The sequence below is a fragment of the Gossypium hirsutum genome, chromosome D09, assembly GCF_007990345.1.
Source record: "Gossypium hirsutum isolate 1008001.06 chromosome D09, Gossypium_hirsutum_v2.1, whole genome shotgun sequence".
Classification (NCBI taxonomy): Eukaryota; Viridiplantae; Streptophyta; class Magnoliopsida; order Malvales; family Malvaceae; genus Gossypium; species Gossypium hirsutum.
In genome coordinates, this window is record NC_053445.1 from 32,145,428 (window position 1) to 32,169,956 (window position 24,529).

Genomic DNA, 24,529 nt, shown 5'->3' on the forward strand with positions numbered 1-24,529 from the left:
ATAGAAGTCTTCGAAATGTTGTTCGCCAAACAATCGACCGATCCCTTAACAATTGAAGGTAGTACTGTCCCTGTGTTAGGTTTTGTCCCCAGCCCCCATGAAGAGCTGTGTATGATTCATGAAGGGGGCACCTCTGTAACAACCCGATTTCGATCCTAATCGGAATAGTGGTTTTGAAACCACAAATTTGAGTCAGAAAAATATTTAAATATTATTTTCTGTGTTTATAATTTGTGAATTAATATGTGTGAAAATTTCATGATTTAATTTTACTGTTTGTATGCTTAATTTGATAAAAAGGACTAGATCGCACAAAGTGTGAAAGTTCTATTTTACAAGCTAAAGGTGTCTAAAAGCTATAGAATATTAATTGGAGGTCCTTAATGTGCAATTAGGCCTTGTTTAGGGTGGTGGCCGGCCATAAGGACAAAGAAAAGATTTGGTCAATTGGTTAGGTAAAAATTTGGTGACTAAATTGATTTTTATCATAAAATAAAGAAAAGAGTGATATCATCTTTTCTTCTCCACCTTCACCACCGAAAATTAGCAGCAAAATAGGGGTTTGAGAGCTTAAAAATTTCAGCAAGCTTTTCTCCTTACAAGTAAGTGTTTTGATGACCATTCTTTGATAATTTTTGTACTTTTGGAACCCTTATAGCTTGAGCTAGCTAATGAGGGGACTATTTTGCAAAATGGTTGGAAGTCTAGGGTTTTGCCATGTGAGCCTTTATGTTGGGTGCTGCATTTTTATGGAAGAAAATGAGTTTTAGTTGTTAAATAAACAACTTTTGTGAAAGGTGTTACCATGAAAACACCTAAAAGGACCTTTTTGTAAAGGTTATAAAATAGGTGTTAAATATGTGAAATAAATGACATGTATGGACTTATATGAGTCTAGGGAATATTCGGCCAAGTTATAGTGTGGTCAAATTTGGAATATTTTGTATTTTGTGAAATAGGGACTAAATTGTGAAAAATGTGAAATGTCAGGGGAAAAGTGAAATTTACTTATTTATGCGTTTTTGACTGAATTGAATGAAATTATGTTTGAATGTGTTTAATTTGAATATGTTTAGATCAAGAATTAAAGAAATCGGACATGGACAGGGGGAAAACAAAAGTCGTCGATTAATCATTCCGTTTCGGTTTATCGTTGTCCGAGGTAAGTTTATAAGCAAATAGATGATATAAATTCTAAATAAATATTAGTTATATATATGCTGAAATGAAAACATGCAAATATATATATGTAGCCGAATGTGTTTAAGTTCGGGTAACAGAAATAGACGTGGATGTGATTGACCGATATTTAGCACTGAGTGTGCGAGTATGGAATAGCTATGGCTATACGAATGGCACTAAGTGTGCGAAATTAAAATGACGATATTGAATAACGGGCACTAAGTGTGCGAAACAAAAATGACGATGTCGAATAACGGGCACTAAGTGTGCGATACCAAGATCAATTTGGTTAAATATAAGAGAGCACTAATTGTGCAACGTCATTATAGCTTCGACAAATTATTTAGCACAAATTGTGCGGATCCAATGAATGATGAATGTGACATTTAAGTACATGATATTACAAGTATGTAATAGTTAAATAATATATGATATCAAGGTAAGTTGGTTATTTAATTTGTGATACAAATTAGATGATGCAAATGAAAGTATGTGTGTGTGTATTAAAGACTATATTTGGCCAAATGATAAGGGTATGTGATATCACAATTATGTTTTTTTTTATGCTTATATATATATGAATATGAATTGAATAATTCGGTTATGTGATATTGAACTATTAATAACATTGAATTGTTTATTTGCTTAGGACTTACTAAGCTTTGATGGCTTACCCTACATATGTGTCTGCCTCGATTTTATAGATTTTAGAAGTTAGTTGCGGGATTGGGGATCGTCAACGAAATTAATCACACTATCGTCCGTTATCGGTATCTATAAAAGTTAAACTTAAACTTATGGCATGTATAGTCTGTACTACTTTTTGGAATATATTTTGAATGATGTATATATATAATAAGCCATGCGAAAATGGCTTGTTTATTTTGATATGTATGGTTTCATGCTTGATTAAATAACATGGTTAATTGTTTGGATTGTGTTTCGAAAAAGGTTGAAATAGGGTAGTAAAGTTATTTGATAATGATTAGCTATTGAGATGACTAATTAAGAATATGTTTAGTGTTATGTATGCCTAAATACTAGTTAATACAAAGAAATTATGAAAGAGTAAAAAAATTTGCAATGGAATAGTTTTTTTTTCTTGGACAGCAGCAGTGATGTGATTTTGAAAAATTCACCGAGGATATTAGAAATGGAATTAGAGAGTGAATAAGGTATAAAATTAAAGCTTATCAAGTCTATTTTCATATGAAAGAAACGATATAGGCAAATGAATTTTATATTATGAGATATTTGAATTTTAGTGAGATAGGGTCAGAATAATTTTGGAATCCTCTGTCCTGATTTTGAAAAATTATTAAAAATTGTACAGAAAGAATTATGAGTTATAATTTATATTTCTTAATTCCTTGGTGAGTTTATTTTCAATAGAAACAAGCGGAAGAACCATATGAAATTTTTACAATGAGATAATTAATTTTTAGTGACGAGAGGTCAGAACTGTCGAATAGTGAAACATGAGATACTTTAACTAATAAACTGTACTAATTGGCTAATCCAAAAATTCTGAAAATTTTATGATAATAAGATATATGAGTCTAGTTTTAGGGAAAACTTACAGATTTAAATTTTGAGTTTTGTAACTCGATTTATAATTAATTTAGTGACTACTGCACAGTCGGATAGTTTTATTGTGAACAATGAAATAAATTATTTTTAATTTGTTTAAGTATTTGGAAAATTTTTAATGTTCCTGGTTTGGACCCGAACCATTTTCATTGCATGTTTTAGGGTCTCGATGATCCTTTTTAGGGACATATTGATTGAATGTCAGTAAATTAATTTTTAAAAGAAAATTTTTATGCTCCGATTTAGTAAGGTAAGTTAGGTAACGCTTCGTGCTCGATTCCGGCAACAGTCTCGGGTAAGGGGTGTTACATTTGTTGGTATCAGAGCTACGGTTTAGTCAATTCTCGGACTAACGTAGCGTGTATGAGTCTAGCTATGCATGCCATAGTTTATATTGCTATAGTGTGATGATTCCTGACTTTGAAAATGTGTTTTTATATAGTGTATGGATCCTGATCCCGATCGAGCCGTAGCGGATGATGTCGAGAGTATAGTGCTTGCTCCCGTGCAAAGGACAACACCGGTTGATTCTCATTCGACTTCGAGTACCCAAGAGGGTGAGGCTAAGCAAGCCTTTCACCAAATGATGAATGATTGGTTTACTCAATATATCCGAACTAATCCGACTGTACAACAACCTCCACCCCCGACTAATCCATCTCTGATACCTGTGGTGCCTCAATATTTGATCCGATGAGATTCCATAGGCCCCTTGTCGATAAAATTAGAAAATATGGGGTTGAAGAGTTCAAGGCCACAGTTGATGACGATACTGAGCGGGCTAAATTTTGGCTCAACAATACTATTCTTGTGTTCGATGAAATATCGTGTACACCCGATGAATGCTTGAAATGTCTTATATCATTACTTCGGGACATTGTATATCACTGGTGGAATACACTGGTTTCGGTCATTCCGAAAGAACGGGTCACCTGGGAATTCTTTCAGATAGAGTTTTGCAAGAAATACATTAGCCAGAGATTTATAGATCAGAAACGCAAGGAATTTCTCGAGCTTAAACAGGGCCATATGACTGTAACAGAATATGAGCGGGAGTTCGTGAGACTCAGCTGATATGCTCGAGAGTGTGTTTCAACGGAAGCTATAATGTGTAAACGATTCGTCGATGGCTTAAATGAAGACATAAAACTTCTGGTTGGAATTCTTGATTTGACCGAGTTTGTGGTTTTAGTTGAAAGAGCTTGTAAAGCTGAAGAACTCAGTAAAGAAAAAAAGAAAGTAGATTCTGAAGCTAGAGATGAGAGAAAAAGATCAATGAGTAAACCGTATCAGTCTTCGTCAAAAAGATTTAGAGATGCACCCAGTCATTCAAATGATTCAGTTGGGTATGCAAATAAAGAACGTGTGAAACAATATTCTAACTCCAAGCCACAGATTACACAAGACTCAAGTGTTGGCAGTGTCAGAAATAATAAACCTGAGTGTCGACAATGTGGAAGATGGCATGTTGGTGAATGTTGGGGCAAGTATAACTATAGAGCTTGTTACAAATGTGGTTCGCGAAATCATTTCATTCGAGAGTGTCCGGAGCTAGTTGAGAAATATCATGTTCAGAGTGTGAGGTCGAGTAGTGCTGCAGCTAGAGGTAGACCACCCAGAAACACGGGAGATAGGAGTAATACTCGGAGAGGGACTACTGACATAGTAGTTCAATCTAAAGCTCGCGCACCTGCCAGAGCATATGTTATTCGCGCTCGTGAGGAGGTTTCATCATCAGATGTTATTACTAGTATATTCACTCTTTATAATACTAGTATATTCAGTAAGACTCTGCCTGTTGAGTCTATTGAGTTTGTAATTAGAGTATCGAACCTTTTGGGCCGGTGTGTTTTGGTTGACAAGGTTTGTAAGAATTGTCCGTTGATGATTCGAGACTTGTGTTTTCCGGCTGATTTGATGTTGTTACCATTCGATGAGTTCGATATAATTTTGGGTATGGATTGGTTGACTTTGCACGATGCTACTGTAAACTGTAAAGGAAGACTATTGATTTACGGTGCCAGAATGATAAGACTATTTGAATTGAATCTAGTGATCTGAATGGTTTATCGGCAGTAATATCCTCCATGTTAGCTCAGAAGTATGTGAGAAAGGGTTGCGAAGCTTACTTTGCATATGTACTTGATAGTAAAGTAACTGAAAAGAAGCTTGAATCAGTACCAATTGTGTGCAAATATTCAGATGTGTTTCCAGAAGAATTGCCAGGTTTGCCACCGATTCGAGAAGTAGAGTTTGGGATTGAGTTAGTGCCGGGGACGACTCCGATATTGATAGCTCCATACAGAATGGCACCTACTGAATTAAAAGAATTTAAAGGACAGTTGCAAGAGTTGACAGATAGAGGTTTCGCGCGATTGAGTTTCTCTCCCTAGGGTGCACCAGTTTTGTTTGTGAAAAAGAAAGACGGAACTATGAGAATGTGCATCGATTACAGACAACTCAATAAGGTGACCATAAAAAATAAATATCCATTGCCTCGGATTGACGACCTGTTTGATCAGTTGAAAGGGGCTTCAGTGTCCTCGAAGATAGATTTGAGATCTGGCTACTATCAGTTGCGAGTTAAAGATTCTGATGTACCAAAGACTGCTTTCCGAACGAGGTACGGGCACTATGAGTTTCTGGTTATGCCATTTGGACTTACTAATGCACCTGTCGTTTTCATGGATTTGATGAACCGAATATTTAGACAGTATTTGGACCGGTTTGTGGTCGTGTTTATTGATGACATTCTGATCTATTCCCATGATAAAACCGAACATGCCGAACATTTGATACTTGTGTTACAGACTTTGTGAGATAAACAGTTGTATACGAAGTTCAGTAAATATGAGTTTTGGTTATGCGAAGTTAGCTTTTTCAGACATATATCAACATCAGGTATTCGGGTTGATCCGAGTAAGATTTCGGCCATACTTGATTGGACACCTCTGAGAAACGTTTCGGAAGTTCAAAGTTTTCTGGGACTTGTTGGTTACTATAGACGGTTTGTGAAAGGATTCTCTATGATTGCAACTCCGATGACGAAGCTATTACAGAAAAATGTTAAGTTTGAGTGGTCAGAAAAGTGCCAGAAAAGTTTTGATCAGTTGAAAGTCATGTTGACCGAAACTCCAGTGCTAGTTCAGCCAGAATTGGGTAAAGAGTTCGTTATCTATAGTGATACATCTTTGAGTGGGTTGGGCTGTGTTTTGATGCAGGAAGACAAAGTTGTAGCTTATGCCTCGAGACAGTTAAAGCCGCATAAAAAGAACTATCCGACACACGATATGGAATTGGCAGCTATTGTGTTTGCATTAAAAATATGGCGCCACTATCTGTTCGGTGAGAAATGTCACATTTATTCTGATCACAAAAGTCTTAAATATTTGATGACTCAGAAAGATCTGAATTTGAGACAGCGCCGATGGTTAGAGTTGTTAAAAGATTACGAGCTTGTGATCGATTATCATCCGGGAAAGGCTAATATTGTTGCTAATGCTCTAAGTCAAAAATCGTTGTTTGCTTTGTGTGCATTGAATGCGTATATGGCTATGTCAGATGATGGTGCAATAATAGCCGAGTTAAAAATGTAAAATTCACCGAGGATATTAGAAATAGAATTAGAGAGTGAATAAGATATAGAATTAGAGCTTATCGATTCTATTTTCATATGAAATAAACGGTATAGGCAAATGAATTTTATATTATGAGATATTTGAATTTTAGTGAGATAGGGTCAAAATGATTTTGGAATCCCCTGTCCTGATTTTAGAAAATTATTAAAAATTGTACAGAAAGAATTATGAGTTATAATTTATATGTCTTGATTCCTTGGTGAGTCTATTTTCAGTAGAAACAAGCGGAAGTATCATATGAAATCTGTACAATGAGATAATTAATTTTTAGTGACGACAGGTCAGAAATTGTACTAATTGGCCAACCCAAAAATTCTGAAAATTTTATGATAATAAGATATATGAGTCTAGTTTTATGGAAAATTTACGGATTTAAATTTTGAGTTTCGTAACTTGATTTATAATTAATTTAGTGACTGCTGCGCAGTCGGACAGTTTTATTGTGAACAGTGAAATAAATTATTTTTAATTTGTTTAAGTATTTGGAAAATTTTTAATGTTCCCGATTTGTACCCGAACCGTTTTCATTGCATGTTTTAGGGTCTCGATGATCCTTTTTAGGGACATATTGATTGAACGTGAGTGAATTAATTTTTAAAAGAAAATTTTTATGCTTTGATTTAGTAAGGTAAGTTAAGTAATGCTTTGTGCTCGATTCCGGCAACAGTCTCAGGTAAGGGGTGTTACAGCCTCAATTGGTAGAGATATGACTTGCAAGACTCAGGAGATATGTTAATACTGTGCCTAATATTAATTAGGTAACATGCATGCGAAAATTTAAACCACCAAGGCTTAAAGACAACATCCTTATGAAGTGGTTCAAATATAAATTTATAGACAACATATTTAACAAGCTTAAAAAGTTTGTAATTAAATAAATTTTAAATAATAATAAAAATTTATAAATTTTATATTTGTTAAATTCAATCATAAATACATAAAAAATAAAAAATAATATAATTGATTTTGTTTTACAAATTAAAATTTACTTCTCGTAAGAGTTTAAACCTATCAATTTTATAATTGTAATTTTTTTTGTTATATTGTTTTTATTTTTTATAAATAATTATTTATTATCATAAAAATAAAAATAAACAGTAAAATTTATTTTATTAAATTTTGTAATTATTTTAAAATTTCAAAAAAATGTATTATTATTATTATTATTTTATATATGGTATAGATATATATTAAACTTTGTCTTCTAAGTCATTATTTTTTTTATATTTATACTAGAATATTAAAAAGCTTTTAAATGTTGTACCTTAAAAAGGTTGGTTTGCATGAGTTAACATGAGTTGGTTTAATATTTATATTTATTAAAAATTATGTTATCAGTCGTTTTTATTCTTAAATATGTATTTAAAGGGTCAATGTGCAACTTACAGATTAATTTTGTATCTATCGTATATAGCTTAGAAAAAAAAATTAATTATTTTTAGTTTTTCCTATTTGTAATATTATATTTAAAAAGTGGTTTGCAAATCATAAAATATGGTATGATAGTTGTTCATCTCATCTTTTAACTATGAAGTCGGTGATTCGATTTTTATCCTATGACCAACCGTTTATCTCTTCAAAAATTAACAATGTGGAAGGAAATTAATCATCATTACTAACAATCCATAACCCGATTTTAATAAAAGAAGAGTGATTTACATATTGACTTGGAGTCTATTTAAGATTTGTAGTATAACAACACAGAAAATTTATAATTATTTTTATTTTATTTTTAAATAATGTATTGAAAATGGTTGGCCTCTCACATTGATTTAGGATCTCTATATTCGCCAAGAAAACAAAATTAACTAAATATTTTATTAATACATCCAAGATCCATGTGAAAATGATTAAAATAATATGAATAAAATAATTTATTATTAAAATAATATTAGTTCAAAATTAATTATTAAAATAATATGATCTGAGCCTCCATCAATCTTTTTTTTGGTTTACTGTAGTAAACATATTATTTCAATAATTAATTTTGAATCTATATTACTTTAATAATAAATTATTTTAGTAATTTTCTCAAGACTCATACTTGATATTCTAAAAAAAAAAATCTGTTATGAGTATCTTATTAAGTGGATGTCCATCATGATCAAGATAAAATTTTAGTTTACTTTAAGTTCTAATAGTTATTAGAATTATATCTCTACTTCTGTTATACTTCTTATGTCTATAAATAGATGAAGCATTTTGATCATCCATTTGATTAATAAAATACTTTCTGTATTGCTTTCATATTTTTTTTATTCTTTATTCTCTCTATCTTTCCTTATTTCATAAATATGTTTGGTATAATATTCTAATTATTAGATTTAAAAAAATTAAGAATTTTATCTTCTACTAAAGAAAGTCAAATTTGTAATCAAATTGTTGGACTAAATTAAATTTGACTAATCTTTGAGAAATTAAAATTAAAAATATTATTTGTATATTAAATTATTATATGATTGAAATTAATTTTAATATTTACTTTCAACATATAAAAAATAGAACAAAAACAAATATATAAAAATAAAGAGAATAAAAAACAAATACAACCTAATCAGTCTAAAACTCTGATCAGCTCACTCTCTTCGTCTCCATTTTCGTCAGGCTTCCATTTTTCAAAGCTCAAAAACAGTCTCGATTTAAATAAGGTTAGGTTTTGGATTAAGTTTTTTATTATTATTATTATTTGGTTTATTGATCGTATTGATCGTTATTGTTGTGTTTTCTTTCAACAATCTTGTTTTTATATGCGTTGAATTTTCTTGAATTCCACTTCAGTTTTTCTTTCTTCTTTTTTTTCATTTTTGTTTCAGTGTTGGAAAAAGCTGCTATATTGAAATTTCTCTCTGATTCCGGCTATGGACGTTGGCGGTTCGAGCCCGCTCGTCGGCTCTGAGATTCACGGTTTCCGTACCTTGGCAGGTGTTGTACGGACTTTTTTTTTTGTTAATTTCACTTTTGTATAGTTAAATTGGTCAATGTGTCTTCGATTATTGTAGTGTTACTTAGCAGTATTATTTATAAGCAGAACAATTTTGTTTTTAAAAATATTACATTTGAATTAAGTGATGGGTCAAAAATAGATTTAAATTATAATAATTTTCAAAATCCATCATTTACAGTTACAAAACAATATAATTATATTCTGTTTAAATAAATCCTTAATTTTTTCAATTTACCAAACAAACCTAGGAATTGTTCTGTGAAGTATGTACTAACTTGCTTGATCACTCAGTAAATTGTAAGGAGGTATGGCTTATTAGTTTTTGGAAGTAATTTCTTAACTTTTGGCTTAATATCTTGAATAATTGAAGTTCTTTATGAGTTTTTGATCTTTGAAAGCTGGAGAAGTGGTTATTTGCTTTGAAAACAAATTCAGATAAACAAAAATTTTATAAACTATTGCATTAAGTTACTTTGAGCTTCATGTGCTGTAAAATTTTTTCTAATAATTTGTTAATGTCATGTTTTATACCATAGTTAAGCTTATGTTTCTCTTTTGCTAATTTTAGTTTTTATCGTCTTTCTGTTTGGAGGACAGATTTGGATGTTCAAACTATGATGGAAGAAGCCAAGTCTAGATGGCTACGTCCAAATGAAATTCATGCAATACTTTGCAACCACAAGTATTTCCCCATCTACATGAAGCCGGTGAACCTGCCCAAAAGTAACTTCTGATGATAATCAGTTCCCCCTTCCCATTTTCTTTTTTTTTCTTGATTTCCGTGAAGCAACAAGCTAATCTATGTTTAATTGCTGAAAGGTGTGCTTAAAGAAATAAATGACTTAGCTTTACTGTTCTTTAAGTTCATACTGCGAGTTATGTTAATTTCTGCCAAGTTTATGTCAATAGTTAATAATAAACTTCTTTTTTTTGTGAGTTAAGTTAGGCTTGGTATTATTGCTATTTGTCTTTTGCTTCCTATTCATTATTAGCAAAAACCAAATGCATCAACTAAGCATGGGCATATTTGTTTAATCTGATGCAGTATTAATGGATTGCCACAAGTCAGCATTTTGTAAGAGAATGTCCTGTTGTATTACTTATGGCTTTAGGAAATTATTATTATTGTTATATTTGGCTATAGACCTTAGGAAATTATGACTTTGCTTTCAAATGAACAGTATGCTTCCTGTGTAACTTCCATACTTAAAGTACTAAACAAGTGTACTTATAGAATAACTAATTGTATTCTTGATGTTGCAGGTGGTACTATTGTATTTTTTGACCGAAAGATGCTCCGAAACTTCCGAAAAGATGGTCATAACTGGAAAAAGAAAAAGGATGGGAAGACTGTTAAAGAAGCTCATGAACACTTAAAAGTGAGATTTTCTTGTACTATAAGCCCTGCAAATGGCACAACCTGTTATTGATGCAATTTTTTAGTCGTTATAGCTAGTTGAATAACTGCATTTCTCTGGAATTTTGAGATTCAAATTTTTGGTTTTGTAATTGTCCTTTCTCTTCTTTTACTTCTATCATTGTTTATAAATATGCACTACATAATGTGGGAAATATTGTAAGATTCTGCTATTTTCATACACTGAAAACCTGCATGCTGTGTTCTCTTTGTGCATTAAAGATTATCCTATGGTTTACACTATTCTATTGCTAGTTTTTCCTTCATGGCTTGCAAGATTAGTTTTACTTTTGTAGAACCTTCTGGTGGGCACTCTATGTGTTGGCTTGCATCTTCTTTTTCTTTTTAAATTTAATCTCCTCGCAGTAAATGAATGATGTTACTTTATCTCCAATGACTTGGGAATTTATGTTATTTGTTATTTTGACTGGCTAAAATATAATTACTTTGAGAAAACATAATTCGTTGGAATTTTATTTCATTCAACATTTCAGGTTGGTAATGAAGAAAGGATTCATGTATATTATGCACATGGCCAAGATAACCCTACCTTTGTTCGGAGGTGTTATTGGCTACTTGACAAGTATGTTGCTTAGATCTATAACTTTACATTGCCTATTTTTTCCCACCTATTTTGATTTGAAAATTAAATCATGAAATTCACTCCTCTATCTCAAATTTCAGTCTATCTTAATAGACTGATAATGATTAGCCTGACCATCTATTATTATTTATTTTGCTTCAGGTCTCTGGAACACATAGTTCTTGTTCACTATCGTGAAACACAGGAGGTTGGTGTTAAGATAATAAAAACTGAAATTTTGGAGGCACTTTCTCCTCGCAAAGCATTCTTTTATATTTTTGTACACCTTAGAGGCAGTTATTGGTTGACCTTTGTTGATTGTGGTACAGTCGCAGGGTTCTCCAGCGACACCTGGGAATTCAAATTCTAGTTCAATAACTGATCAGTCTACTCCTTTAAATGTTATGGAAGAATTTGATTCTGGAGCTGGTAATGCATATTATGAAGGTGAGAAAGGACCTCTAGGTGATATTGACATTGACATTGAGTTATGCCAACAAGTTGTCAGCATAACATTGTTTATGATGTTTTTTGCTATACATAAATACTTCATGTTCTTATTGATTGCAATCCTGGAAAGTGAACAGAACCCGGTAATAGTGTTGATGTCAGAAATCATGAGATGAGGCTTCATGAGATTAATACACTTGAATGGGATGAGCTTCTGGTGACAAATGATAGTAATGACTCAACTATATCTAGAAGAGGTAACAAATTGGTTTCTATTTTAAGCAATACCCCTTGTTCATTTGCTAAATTGTTAACTCACTTTATTTTGATGGCAGACAATAATTCTTGCTTTCAGCAACTGAACCAAACAACAGGAAATGGCTTCTTAAATTATGTGAGCAGAACACTTTCATAGCTCTTTTAAGTTCCTAAATTTCTGTATCTTTCTTAAGAAAATAATTTTTTCTTAAAAAAAAAAAAATTGGTTCTTTCTTTATCCTAATGACAACTTGTTTGACTTGTCATTGTAGGAAAATATACTTTATTGTTTGTCATCTAATCTTATATGTACTTTCTTCCCTACATATATAGGTTTTGTATGTGTAGAAGCATTTGCTTCGGCTTCTTTTAGTATTCATATCTTTTCTTTGTGTGTTTATCCTCTTATTTAGATTCACATGTTAGCGATTTCTTTTTATTGTGAAGATCACTTAAATATTTTCCTTTTTAATATTTGGTTGCTCAAATGGTTGATAACCACCCAAGCTGCTTCACTTTTGCAGGGTGGCCCTATCTCAGCTGATAATTTATCAACGGAAATTTCTATGCTTGTTAATTTAGTTGAGCCAGTTGCTCAGAGTAATAATACTTACTTCAACACCCCAACGACTGTCTGTAATACGATATCTAGTAGCCAAATAAATCCTAATGTGCAGCAGAAAGACTCTATTGCCACAGGGGCCGGTGATCCATTGGACCTTTTGATCAATGATGGTTTAAATAGTCAGGGCAGTTTTGGAAAGTGGGTGAACTACACTATCACTGAATCCCCAGTTTCAGGTGACTCTATGCAAGAATCATCAGTTTCATCGGTTCAAGATTCCTTCACCTCTCCTGAGCACATATTTACCATAACTGAAGTCTCACATGAGTGGGCCTATTCAACTGAAAAGACAAAGGTTTTTTCTTAAAAAAATTCTTTTCTATCTCTGTGGGTTGTTAGAAATATCCCCACTTTTGCTGCAATTATTATTCATGATCACAGAATTGATGCTAGAAAATATTGATTTGAATAACAACTGTTTATCTATTAATTTGCAGATTTTAGTCACTGGATTCTTTCATCAAGCTTATCAACATCTTGTTAAGTCCAATTTGGTTTGTGTATGCGGTGATGTATGTAATCCAGCAGAAATTATTCAAGTTGGGGTTTATCGTTGTGTGTTACCACAACATTCCCCTGGACTAGTGAACCTGTATATGAGTCTTGACGGCCATAAACCCATCAGCCAAGTTCTTAGTTTTGAGTATCGTGTTCCTTTATCACATGACCCGTTAGTTCCTGTGGAAGATGAGTCAAGGTGGAAGGAATTCCAATTGCAGATGAGGCTTGCTTATTTGCTCTTCTCTACTTCCAAGAACCTCAACATTTTATCGGGTAAAGTTTCACCAAATACCTTGAAGGAGGCTAAGAATTTTGCTCAAAAGACTTCTAGCATATCCAATAGTTGGACATATTTGCTCAAGTCAATTGAAGAAAATCGAGCTTCTTTTACGCAAGCAAAAGATGGTTTATTTGAAATTGCTTTAAAGAACAGACTCAAGGACTGGCTGTTGGAAAGAATAATTGAAGGCTCTAAAATAACCGACTTTGATACTGAAGGTCTAGGAGTGCTTCATTTATGTGCCATCCTTGGGTATACTTGGGCTATTCATCTATTTTCATGGTCTGGCTTGTCACTGGATTTTCGTGATAAACGTGGATGGACAGCTCTTCATTGGGCAGCATATTATGGGAGGCAAGTTCATTTTACATCATTCTTAACATTTATATGCTTGCCGTATATTTTAAGTCACAAATTTTCTGAGAACTGGAATGCTTTAAGTAATTCTTATTGTTCTAAGCTATAATAATGAGGCTGCCTAAGGCTTCTGTGTCAGCGATTCTTAAGTTCACATCTTAGTTGATAATGCATTTCTTTGTTCCTTTCCTTTGGAGTATGATGAAATTTAAAGGTGCTGAATCAGTGTTTTGTCTCCACATAAGCCTATTTTTGTTTGTAATTTGTTTGCTGGTGTATTCTCTTGTCCAGAAATTGAACTTATGTTTTTTTTTTCATTTTCTTTTACCTTTGTTGATCTTGAAACAGCTTCGAATTGTATATCTGATTGCGAAAAATCCCCATCCAGGGAAAAAATGGTTGCTGCTCTTTTATCTGCAGGGGCAAAGTCATATTTGGTGACAGACCCCACCACCCAAAATCCAAATGGTTGCACTGCTGCTGACCTTGCATCTTTGAAGGGTTATGATGGGCTAGCTGCTTATCTTTCTGAAGAGGCTCTTGTGGCACAGTTCAATGAAATGGCTGTAGCTGGAAATGCTAGTGGCTCTCTAAAAACCAGTAGAACAGAAGTAACACACACTGATACCCTTAACGAAGATGAGTTATATTTGAAGGATAGTTTAGCAGCTTATAGGACCGCTGCTGATGCGGCTGCACGCATTCAGAATGCATTCAGGGCGCACTCCTTGAAAATACGAACTAAAGCAATTGAGTCTTCCACTCCAGAGGATGAAGCACGAAGTATAGTTGCAGCTATGAAGATTCAACATGCCTTTCGCAACTTTGAGACCAAAAGAAAGATGGCTGCTGCTGCCCGGATTCAATATAGGTTCCGAACTTGGAAAATTCGTAAAGAGTTCCTTAATTTGCGCCACCAGGCTACCAAAATCCAAGTAATTATTCTCCCTTTTCTTCTTACTATTCTATTCATGAGTATATGTATAGATATGTATGTGTGTGCGCACACGTGACTGCTTGGAATAGAAACGATTATTTGACCATTGACATTGCATGAAAACTAATGCAGGCAGCTTTCCGGGGCCTCCTAGTAAGGAGGCAGTACCGCAAGATTACCTGGTCAGTTGGTGTGCTTGAGAAAGCAATTCTGCGGTGGCGATTAAAGAGAAAAGGTTTGCGTGGGCTACAAATTAACACAGTTGACACGGTCACAGAGCAAAGGCCGGAAAGTGACACTGAAGAGGACTTCTACAGAACCAGCAGAAGACAAGCTGAGCAACGCGTCGAGAAAGCTGTTGTTCGAGTTCAAGCTATGTTCCGCTCAAAGAAAGCACAAGAAGACTATCGGAGAATGAAGTTGGCTTGTGATCAAGCAATGGTAAGTGAATCGTCTGAAACCCGAAAGAGGTCGATTCTATTTTGTTCATCAATTTACCTACAAAATTCTGTTTTTGCAGTTGGAATATCAAAGCCTCCGGAACCCTACTTCCTGAATGGATGCATGAAGACATAGACATTCAGGATTTATCACATGGACATTGAGGATGTGTTTGTAAATGCAACCGACGTATACCAGTAACCTTCTAACTGTTTCAAAGAGTTTGAAGTGTGAGGTAAGTGATTGCGGATCTGGAATTGTTCTCCTTGGGGTTATGGTGTGGACACACAAGTTAATAGTTGGAAGTAGCGTAGGACCTAGGTGAAACCTTGGTTTTAGGGTATTGGATTTTGTGATGGTTATACCCACTAAGATGTTGACCTAAGTGCAGGGTTGCATGTATATCATTATAAGTGAAATAGATGGATTTTGATCAGGATATAATGGGATTGGGTTATTCATTCAGCCCAATAGGCCTAGGCCTTAGATTAGGGTTGTTTGTCGAAGTATTATTTATAAACCAAAAAGGTCCTCAATGTTTGCGTTTTTTTTTTTGGAGAGAGCGCTTTCTCTCTCCACGTTTCACTTTTGAGTCAGTTTAGTTTTAATGGAAAATGTTTTCTCGACGTGGCTTTTGATATGGTGGATAATAAAATATATTTAAAAAATCCAAAAAATAGGGAATCAAAAGCCAAGGTGGCTGATGAGATGAATTTCAACCTTAATTGAATCTGGCAAAGGCGAAATCTTTAAGCCGAAAGCATAACCCATACATTTCTGAAACCACCAACCACAGTATATCGATAAACCACCAGAATACTACTAGAATCAGTACAAACAACAACTCCTTACCTTCCTTCATCTACGTATTTAATAAAAAATATGTTACATTGTTTATAAATGTAATTTTCTAAAATCATGATAAAAATTTATAACATTTCTTTTTACGTAATTTAAGTATAGGTATTTCTCTAAATTAAGTTTATATAAATTTTTATAATTAAAACTATAAACTATTTTACATTGTAAACTCAAATATTATAAGGTCGATGCTAATTATGCAAATAGAAACGGTTTTCTTTCACAATATCATGAGATGTGATGCTATTTAAGAGAATGATATCAAACAAAAGCATTATAGATAGCTTGCAAACTCTTTAATTGGAGATATTTAAGAGAATGGTTGAGAAGACATTTGTTGCTTTAAAAAAATATATTTTTCATATTAACATTACCTTAATAACAAGGTTAGATCATACTAACATGTTGCATATTTCATAACTTCAATCATAGATGAAATTGAGAGTTTCATACTTTGAAGAAAAGATTTTGATAATATTAATGATGGTGGATTTAAATTCAGATGATGATGAATTCAGTCAAAGACTAACAGATGATGATAAGGATCATATGTTAAATATTAAAAAGGGAATAACCCAATAAATATACACTAGAACGATGAGATAAAATTGCATATGATGTTTATTTTTCTTGTTATTTTTATTAGTAATCATATTAGAACCTTTTTAGACCGGCATAATACATATGATAATTTGATTTTAATTTTTTTTACTTATTTAGGAATTATTTTTATCATATTAATAATTTTTATTTTTTAAAAATATAAAATATGTAAATGTATAATTATAATTTGTACCATTAAACATAACCTAGAGAATTACAATTTAATTTAATTACCAAACAAACTTTAAATCAAATTTAATTTAATCAATTGAAAAGAAAGTGACATAATTGAGGTATTTAAATAAATAAAAAGAATATTAGACACGATTGATCTTTTTGTCAAGGTATCACTTACACGTCGAACAATTTAGGCAAATTTAATCTCATCAAAATTTAATTGTTGTACTTTAATTTTTATATTTTAAATCCACGTAATTTGGTTTTTTTTTTAAAATTTTTATAACATTATTATTTAATCTAAATAATAATTTAACGGTCTTAATTTGGTTTGGATTCACTGAACCCAGATTTGGCATTTGGCTTTTTTTATTCAGCGATTTGCCTGTCCATTTTTATTTTCTTCCCCAGAAAAATCAAACAGTTTACATTTACCATAAAAAATATTTTTTAAAAAAAAATAAAAAAATCAAGATTTAAAAAAAAAAAACTTCATTACAGCATTGTCTAGCACAGATGGAAAAATGAGATTCACCTTCTTTTTTTTCTTTTTTTTTTTTTAAATTTCATTATTTTTTTATAGTTTTTAATATATATATTTAATACTTTCGTCTTTTTTAACATTTTAATAATATTTTTGAATGGTTACAGTGTTTAATATTTTTGAATTTTTATAATTTTTCTATAATTGTATTAATTCAGCATAGAAAGAATAGGTTAACCATAACGGCCAATGACAGTTCCTACTTTGATGTTTTAAGACAGAAATAGATCCATTGTTCTCCAACAGACTTTCTTATCCTTTATACAATATTTTTATAATGCCAATGTGATTATCTAGTTCCAAAAGGACAACAAGGATGTTCCTTATCCTACTTTTAACGCCTCCAAAGCCTCTCTCTCTACCTACAAGGGACAAGGAATAGCAACTTACAACATATAATTCATCATCACAACACAACAGCTTCACAAACAAAGACACAGCTGCTAAAACACTATAAGCACAACCATGATTAACATGAAAAATTTCCTCTCCCACTTTGGCTGCTGAGTCGATGTCTATCGCCAACGAGGGAAATGAGGTTCCTTGATACTCCCTAATACAAAGTTGTTCAAAAAATTATATACGGAGGCGTCGAGAAGCTTACGCGGCAACTGGTTCACTTATTGGGCTACTAGTTGATGCAGGGGCTTTAACCTGGTCAACCAATAAAATCAAATTGCATGTTGAGAGGTTTGTTGTGCATCTGATTTGGAGTAATGCAAATATCTATGCCCTATGCTGCTCTAACTCTTCATTTTTCTCAAAGTTTTCATGTCCAACACCTGTATCCAATGCATTTGATAATCCAAGGATCCTCCAATATATGGAAAAACTTCAAAATATTTGAACATACCCATATTGGACACATCCTTATCCAACACTCAGGACTCAAGTCCAGGTAACAGTTTATGCCTTATCAATACATAATCACAAAATCTTAAGAGGTAAAAGTTCAGTAACTCTTGAGAGCAGTGTAAGAAGGATCCAAAACTCACCTTTGCTGATTTGAATAGTTCATCAAGAACTTCCGACAATGTTGGATGTGCGTGAACTGCGAATCTGATGTCCTGAATGGTGAAAACAAACACTCATAAGTATTTACAATTTAAAAGCTTAACCGAGCTTCCAGGAAAGAAAAGTGTGAAGCCAAAATATTTTGGTTTTCACACACAAGACCCACCTGGATTCGTGTTCCTAAAGCTACGGCATTTGATGCCTCATGGATAAGGTCCGCTGCATGCAAGCCAAAAATATGAACTCCAAGAATCTCTCCATTGTCAGGTCTGTAAATCAACTGCATGGAAATAACATACGTAAAATTTAGCAACTATACCAACAGATTGAGATGAAGTTCAAAAGAGAAAAACAAAAGCAAACAAAAGGATGAAAAGAGACCATAGTCCATTGTTGATTCTAGCTCTATCAAAGAAAACAAACTTCTTTCCTCAATACTTTTATTTTAAGAATTCAGCCCTATATATCTTATAAGTTTCAATTAGTTATTTTTTAGAACTGATCAATTTTTGTTTCCGGCATTTTGTGAAAATTAGGAAACAACATTTTCTACAATGGAGAACCATGTGAAAGAAATGAAAACAACCCATTGATCATCTGTTAATATCTTTAGAAATGTTCATTGATTTAGTTACTGTTCAAGTAAGGTCTCAAGAAATAACCTTTGCAAGTCCCTCGCCTTCGTTTTCTGCCAGTGCCTTTGTATTAGCCTTGAAACTTGTTTTGGCAACGCTTATTTCAAACCCTTCCTTCTCAGCTTTCTCTCTTGCTTGAGGCTGTGAAGTTATAGCATTGTCAAATTTTCAGATATTTTACAGCATAAGAGTACAAAGCACTGAAATGGTGAAAAAAACATAAATGGTCGACTTTTGCAACTTTTGTAACATCTAGTGTGTGTGTAATTTCTCGTGTCATAATCTTGTTTAAGATATTTTATTTTGACAAGTTAATAATTTTTGTTATATAGAATTTGACATGTTCATATATTTGTGTTATGTTCGTATACCTTTTTGTGATGTGTTTCATGTACCGTTTTAGTTATTTTTTCTATGTTGATGTCATGATCAACATTGTCAGGTCTAATCAATGGCAATAATATTATGCTAAAATGGAAAAACTGAACCAATTTAACTTAATAATAAATCAGAAATTGAGGGTGTTGCAAGTCGGTATTCACCTCTGTCAAACCAACCATACTTATTTCAGGGTGAGTGAAGCAAGCTGCTGGGACACTGAGGTGATTAAGCACGTGATCTCTTCCAGTGACTTGTTCGACGACTGCATCAAGATATTTAAGCAAAAGATGAAATGGATCCAAAAGAAAATATCAGCTACGAATTAGCAAAGTATAAGTTAGCAGGCACTTACCCGAAATTCCTTGTGCACTTGCTGCATGAGCAAGCATCATTTTACCATTTGCATCACCAATGCAGTACAGGTGAGGAACCTAGCATTCGAACTCTAAATTAATGTTTGTTGAAAGTCAACAAGGGAAAATATACAGTCAGAAATATTTTTCAAACATACCAGATTGCCATTTGCATCAATTACTCGCATTCTCTCATCAACAGGAACGAAACCCCTTTGTGTCACTACGTTAATCTGATCAAAAGGAATACATAAATTTAAATCCATTTCCTTTTAATGAACAATCTCATATAATCCTATGATATTCATGAAGACATACATTCTCCAAGCCGAGACCATAAGTGAATGGAGCCCTTCCAGTAGCAATCAAGGCTGCATCTACCTGTAGCAAATGACAGAAAAAGGGTCACTCAAACAGATACCATTGACCTCAATCAAGCAGAGCCACAACTTACAAATGGGAAAAGCAAATAGAAGATAACAGGGATATAGATTTGACATCAGGAAAAGCATCATATGGCAGAAAATTCAGTACATGATAACATTGTCTAGAAAGAAAATATGCTGCCATAACTACCAAACAGAATGGGCATATTCCAAGAATTCCACACAAAAGAACATATGCACATACCTCCAAGGTGTCTTTGTGTTCCTTAGTCTTGGCGTCAGTAAGCTCAACAATAACAGGCTTTCCATCCCTTGCAGGAGTGATCTATAAATAGCAAGAAAGTAATCAATAACCATTTATTGAACAGCCAGCCAGAATGCACACAGATTTAAACAGTAGAATGCCTTGGTTGCAAACACTCCGGTATGGTAGTCAATTTTCCTTGGGTTGATCAGCACCCTTTGGGCCAACTTACTAATCTCAGGATCAAACCCGGGCATAAGTTGATCTAGAGCTTCAATAAAAGTAACCTGCACACACCATTTATATAAGCTTTGTTGTGTTAAAATAAGACTGGGGGGCATTTAAATTATGCTATAACTTTTTAATAGGGATAAACAATAACAAAAGGCAAATAGAGATTTCAGTGACTAAATCCCGTGGTAAATGGTTATTTTTCCATGTATGAATTGGATCAAAGAGAATATATCAATATAGATATATGGAAATGCTTTATGCAGTCTAAGTTAGCTCGCAGTCATTTTGTACACAATAGCAGTCGGCAAAGAGTAGAGATCCTCCCAGCTTGGAGTTTCAATGACAGCATAGATTAATCCTAGAGTAGAGAAGCATAACTTCAATGCAATCTTCATCTTGAGTACTTATAGATTTCAGGTGAAAGACACATAAAATCTGAAGCATAACGTAAATGTAACAGTCCTTCAATCCTCAAAGAGATTCCTATATTCATTTCATAAAAAATGTACAAAGGTAAAAAGAAAAAAGAATGAGGTGTCACCTCACTGCCAAGTGCAGTGTATACATCACTAAATTCAAGACCAATATAACCACTTCCTACGATCGCAATCCAATCAGGAACAAACTCCAATTTCAGGGCATGGTCACTAGTAATAACAGTCTTCCCTGCAGGTTATGATTAATAATTAGAGAATGAGAGAGAGACAGAAAAAAAGGGAAAGAACACTACAACAATAACAACAAAGAATATTACATCCATGCAACTCATGCATCCTTCTTTAAAAGTTAAAGTCCACAAGTTTCTCCTGAAGCAAATTTCTGCCAGGTTGCTAGTTGACAGATATAAATTATTTGTTAATAAAATTTAACCCTGTGATCAGTTCCCATAAAATCTATGGAAGACTTGGATTAGAGTTCCAGTTTTCAGACCATATCGTCTATATGTAGCAGATGCAGAATTCCCATTGATTCGGCAGCACTTGAATAACTAGGAAATTGTTATCCAAACTTTTGTTCCCACATTTCACTCGGTTTAACTGATGCATGTGTTCTTGCTACATAACATATGAACACTCAAAAATCTCATGCATGTTGTCCTAGATAGTGATTAAAATGTAAAAGAGGATGAAGATAGACAATATCTGATGTATAATGGGTAGTGTGGTAATAGTATCAAATGCCTATGCTGCCTTCAAATTTAATGGAAAACCAAGATCTCAAAGACAAAAACTATACCATCAACTTCAATGCCCTTGGGAACAAAAGGGACGGAACCAGTAGCAATGATGATATCTTTCGCAGTTACTACGTTGTCAGTGAAACCAACCTTCCCATATTTCACTTTTTGGGGACCCTAAATACACATACAGAAAATTAAGGATACTTGGGATGATAAAACCCATAGAATATGGATTTTATTACATAAAGTATGTTAGGCTTACCACAATAGTACCAAAACCAGTTAAAATGTCTACCCCAAGCGCCTTCATTGAGTTAGTCAAATTGCTTCGAATTTTTGAAGCAAGATTATTTGCATGGTCAGCAACTCCCTGTCTGTCATATCCAGCAGCAGAAACCTACCATATGTAACATGACGAACAGCACAGAAGGAAATAATCAGAGGATGACAGATGCTGAACTTGGCTCATAGACTGAAGCTCAAATTAAAATTAGGAGAGTATCAACATTTTTTTTCAGTTAGGAGCATAAATGCATATCAGTTTAAATGCAAATACTGATATATTTTGAAATAATGACATGCTATCTTGCTCCAACTCTCCAATTTTCTTGAAGCGCTCATTTCTGACACGAGCTCAACACAACAATATGGGGAAATCACCTCCAAGGATCCTCCAAATACATGACAAAATTTAGAAAAAATCTGACCATATCCTTGTTGGGCACATACCATTGTCCAACACTCACTAACATAGAAGTCGTGTGCCTCAGCTTAAGTCTCAAACAAGCAATCATAACAATTCAATCTTATTATTACCTGCAAGCCCAAAGCTTTCATGTGATGCTCACTCTGAAGTTCACGCATCCTACCACTAACAGCCAAGAGAGCTTTCGAAGGAACACAACCTCGGTTAACACACGTTCCTCCCACTACATCGCCTTCAATAATAGCAGTTTTCAAACCCTGCAATTACCAGAGCATAACAAGAAAATTAAAGCAGGAAACAAATTATACGTATTAATTGCATGAAAAATAGGAAAAACAGCAATCAACTATCAATGCACCATTGATCTTCACTTAAAGCAGGAAAAACAAATATAAACAACTGAAAAATTACAGAGGTTTGTCTATAAATAATTACAGTTCCAAAGAAGTTCTGCTAAACAACCAGGAAAAAGGCCACTGAGAGAAAGGAAGTAAGTTTCAGGCTTTCAGCTAAAAGATAAAGCGATATAGCGTCAAACTGAGTGAAAAAACATAAAGAAATTAAGTTTCAGCTAAAAGATAGAGCTGAATAGCATCAAAACCAAGTGAAAAACATAAAAATTTTCAGTTTCAGATAAAAGATAAACTAAATAGCGTAAAAAATGAGTGAAAAAAAACATAATGATTTTCAGTTTCAGCTAAAAGGTAAAGCTAAATAGCGTCAAAATTAAGTGAAAAAACAAAACGATTTTCAGTTTCAGCTAAAAAGATAAAGCTAAATAGAGTCAAATTTTAGTTAAAAATACATTAAGATTTACAGTTTCAGACTTTCAGCTCAAAGATAAAGCTAAATAGCGTCAAAATTTTGTGGAAAAAAAATAAAGATTTTCAGTTCAGATAAAAGATAAACTAAATAGCATCAAAATTGAGTGAAAAAGACGTAAAGATTTTCAGTTTCAGTTAAAAGATAAAGATAAATAACGTCAAAATTGAGTGGAAAAAATAATAAAATAAAAATGACCTTCTCGACAGCATGCAATGCAGCTCCATGGCCACCGACGCCGGCGCCGATAATAATCAAATCATAATCAAACGATTTTGGAGGAGTTCCATTGTTTCCAGTTGAAGCAGAGGTTCTCTTGGAACGTCCACGAGTCGAGAGTCGAACTCGACCAGAACTCGACCGAGTCAAAATAGAAATCCCGAAAGCTTCCCTTCTGAGTCCACAGAAGCGGAGATTGATGGGAGATTGAGAATGGAAGGCGTAATTAGTTGTAGGAACAGTGGTAGCTTGAGAGAAAGATAAAGTGGAATGCATGCTTTATTGCCTTTTTCTTGTCTTCTGTTTGGCAAGCAAGAAAATGGGAGAGACAGTGTGAATGAGAGATATAGTAAGAAAGGGAAAGGGAAAGGGAAAGGGAAAGGGCGTGGTTTTGCTTTGATAAGTACGACTGTTGGAGTGGGAGGGATAGCAGAGTTATCCAAGCCTATTGCTGATTGCTCCTACATTACTCCAATTTAAATCCAAAAAATTATTTATAACTTATGCTGATTTAGTTTTGGGTAAACGATGTTGTGGAATTTTTTATAGTTGAGTTTAATGATTAAATTATAATTTTTTTTAGTTAAGGGATGAAAATGAATAAAGAAATTATAAATAAGACAATATGAAACATGTTTTTCTTAGCATAACTTAGCTAATAAGAATTCAAAATAAGATAATAAAAGATAATAATCAAATCACAAAATATCCTAACAAAAGATTTTTCAAAATTTAATTTTTTTAACTAATTTGTGTACTATTACGCTCCTTCAAGTTTTAAACAAACATCCTTAGATTTAGGTGTTTTATAATTCTACTAAAAAAACAATTTTTTAAATAAAACGCGTCAAGGTGGTCCGTTACAAGATGTCCGCCCAAAGCCTATCCACCAAATGACTATTCGCCGTATGCTCTTATTACATTATTATTATTATCCGCCCAAACAATCCGCATTTATAAGTCCGTC

General features: G+C 33.3%; 2 protein-coding genes across 5 annotated transcripts; one reads left to right on the forward strand and one right to left on the reverse strand.

The window, feature by feature from the left end:
* The first annotated feature begins 8,914 nt into the window (after positions 1–8,914).
* On the forward strand, positions 8,915–15,829 carry LOC107892111 (calmodulin-binding transcription activator 5). 2 transcript variants are annotated; one of them, XM_016817102.2, is made up of 14 exons: positions 8,915–9,058; positions 9,224–9,332; positions 9,952–10,077; positions 10,618–10,733; positions 11,266–11,354; positions 11,517–11,562; positions 11,684–11,801; positions 11,942–12,061; positions 12,140–12,198; positions 12,587–12,982; positions 13,125–13,822; positions 14,214–14,760; positions 14,895–15,203; positions 15,283–15,829. In XM_016817102.2, the coding sequence occupies exons 2-14, from the start codon at positions 9,269–9,271 to the stop codon at positions 15,316–15,318; spliced, it is 2,724 nt and encodes a 907-aa protein (XP_016672591.1). In that variant the 5' UTR covers positions 8,915–9,058; positions 9,224–9,268; the 3' UTR covers positions 15,319–15,829. The 2 variants fall into 2 exon arrangements, with proteins under 2 accessions (XP_016672591.1, XP_040956262.1); XM_041100328.1 differs by lacking the exon at positions 8,915–9,058 and having other exon boundaries at positions 9,224–9,337.
* Positions 15,830–17,620: 1,791 nt separating this feature from the next.
* LOC107892112 (dihydrolipoyl dehydrogenase 2, chloroplastic) lies at positions 17,621–24,075 on the reverse strand. Of its 3 annotated transcripts, XM_016817103.2 has the most exons (16): positions 23,542–24,075; positions 22,632–22,778; positions 22,078–22,212; positions 21,872–21,989; positions 21,177–21,301; positions 20,563–20,688; positions 20,402–20,482; positions 20,090–20,152; positions 19,930–20,004; positions 19,771–19,849; positions 19,580–19,680; positions 19,065–19,178; positions 18,569–18,682; positions 18,384–18,455; positions 17,993–18,042; positions 17,621–17,750 (listed from the first exon to the last, which is right to left on the reverse strand). In XM_016817103.2, exons 1-16 carry the CDS (start codon positions 23,836–23,838, stop codon positions 17,747–17,749), a joined length of 1,701 nt encoding a protein of 566 aa, XP_016672592.1. In that variant the 5' UTR covers positions 23,839–24,075; the 3' UTR covers positions 17,621–17,746. The 3 variants fall into 3 exon arrangements, with proteins under 3 accessions (XP_016672592.1, XP_016672595.1, XP_016672593.1); XM_016817106.2 differs by lacking the exon at positions 17,993–18,042; XM_016817104.2 differs by having other exon boundaries at positions 17,621–18,170.
* Between the last annotated feature and the right edge of the window lie 454 nt (positions 24,076–24,529).

Excerpts from the sequence above, each read along its gene's own strand:
- LOC107892111 (XM_016817102.2), top strand. The coding sequence starts at position 9,269 with ATGGACGTTGGCGGTTCGAGCCCGCTCGTCGGCTCTGAGATTCACGGT. Across the intron at positions 10,078-10,617 it reads GCCGGTGAACCTGCCCAAAA|GTGGTACTATTGTATTTTTT; the intron begins GTAACTTCTGAT and ends TTGATGTTGCAG. Across the intron at positions 14,761-14,894 it reads ACCAGGCTACCAAAATCCAA|GCAGCTTTCCGGGGCCTCCT; the intron begins GTAATTATTCTC and ends AAACTAATGCAG.
- LOC107892112 (XM_016817103.2), bottom strand. The coding sequence starts at position 23,838 with ATGCATTCCACTTTATCTTTCTCTCAAGCTACCACTGTTCCTACAACT. Across the intron at positions 20,153-20,401 it reads AACACAAAGACACCTTGGAG|GTAGATGCAGCCTTGATTGC; the intron begins GTATGTGCATAT and ends CATTTGCTACAG. Across the intron at positions 20,005-20,089 it reads ATGGTCTCGGCTTGGAGAAT|ATTAACGTAGTGACACAAAG; the intron begins GTATGTCTTCAT and ends CCTTTTGATCAG.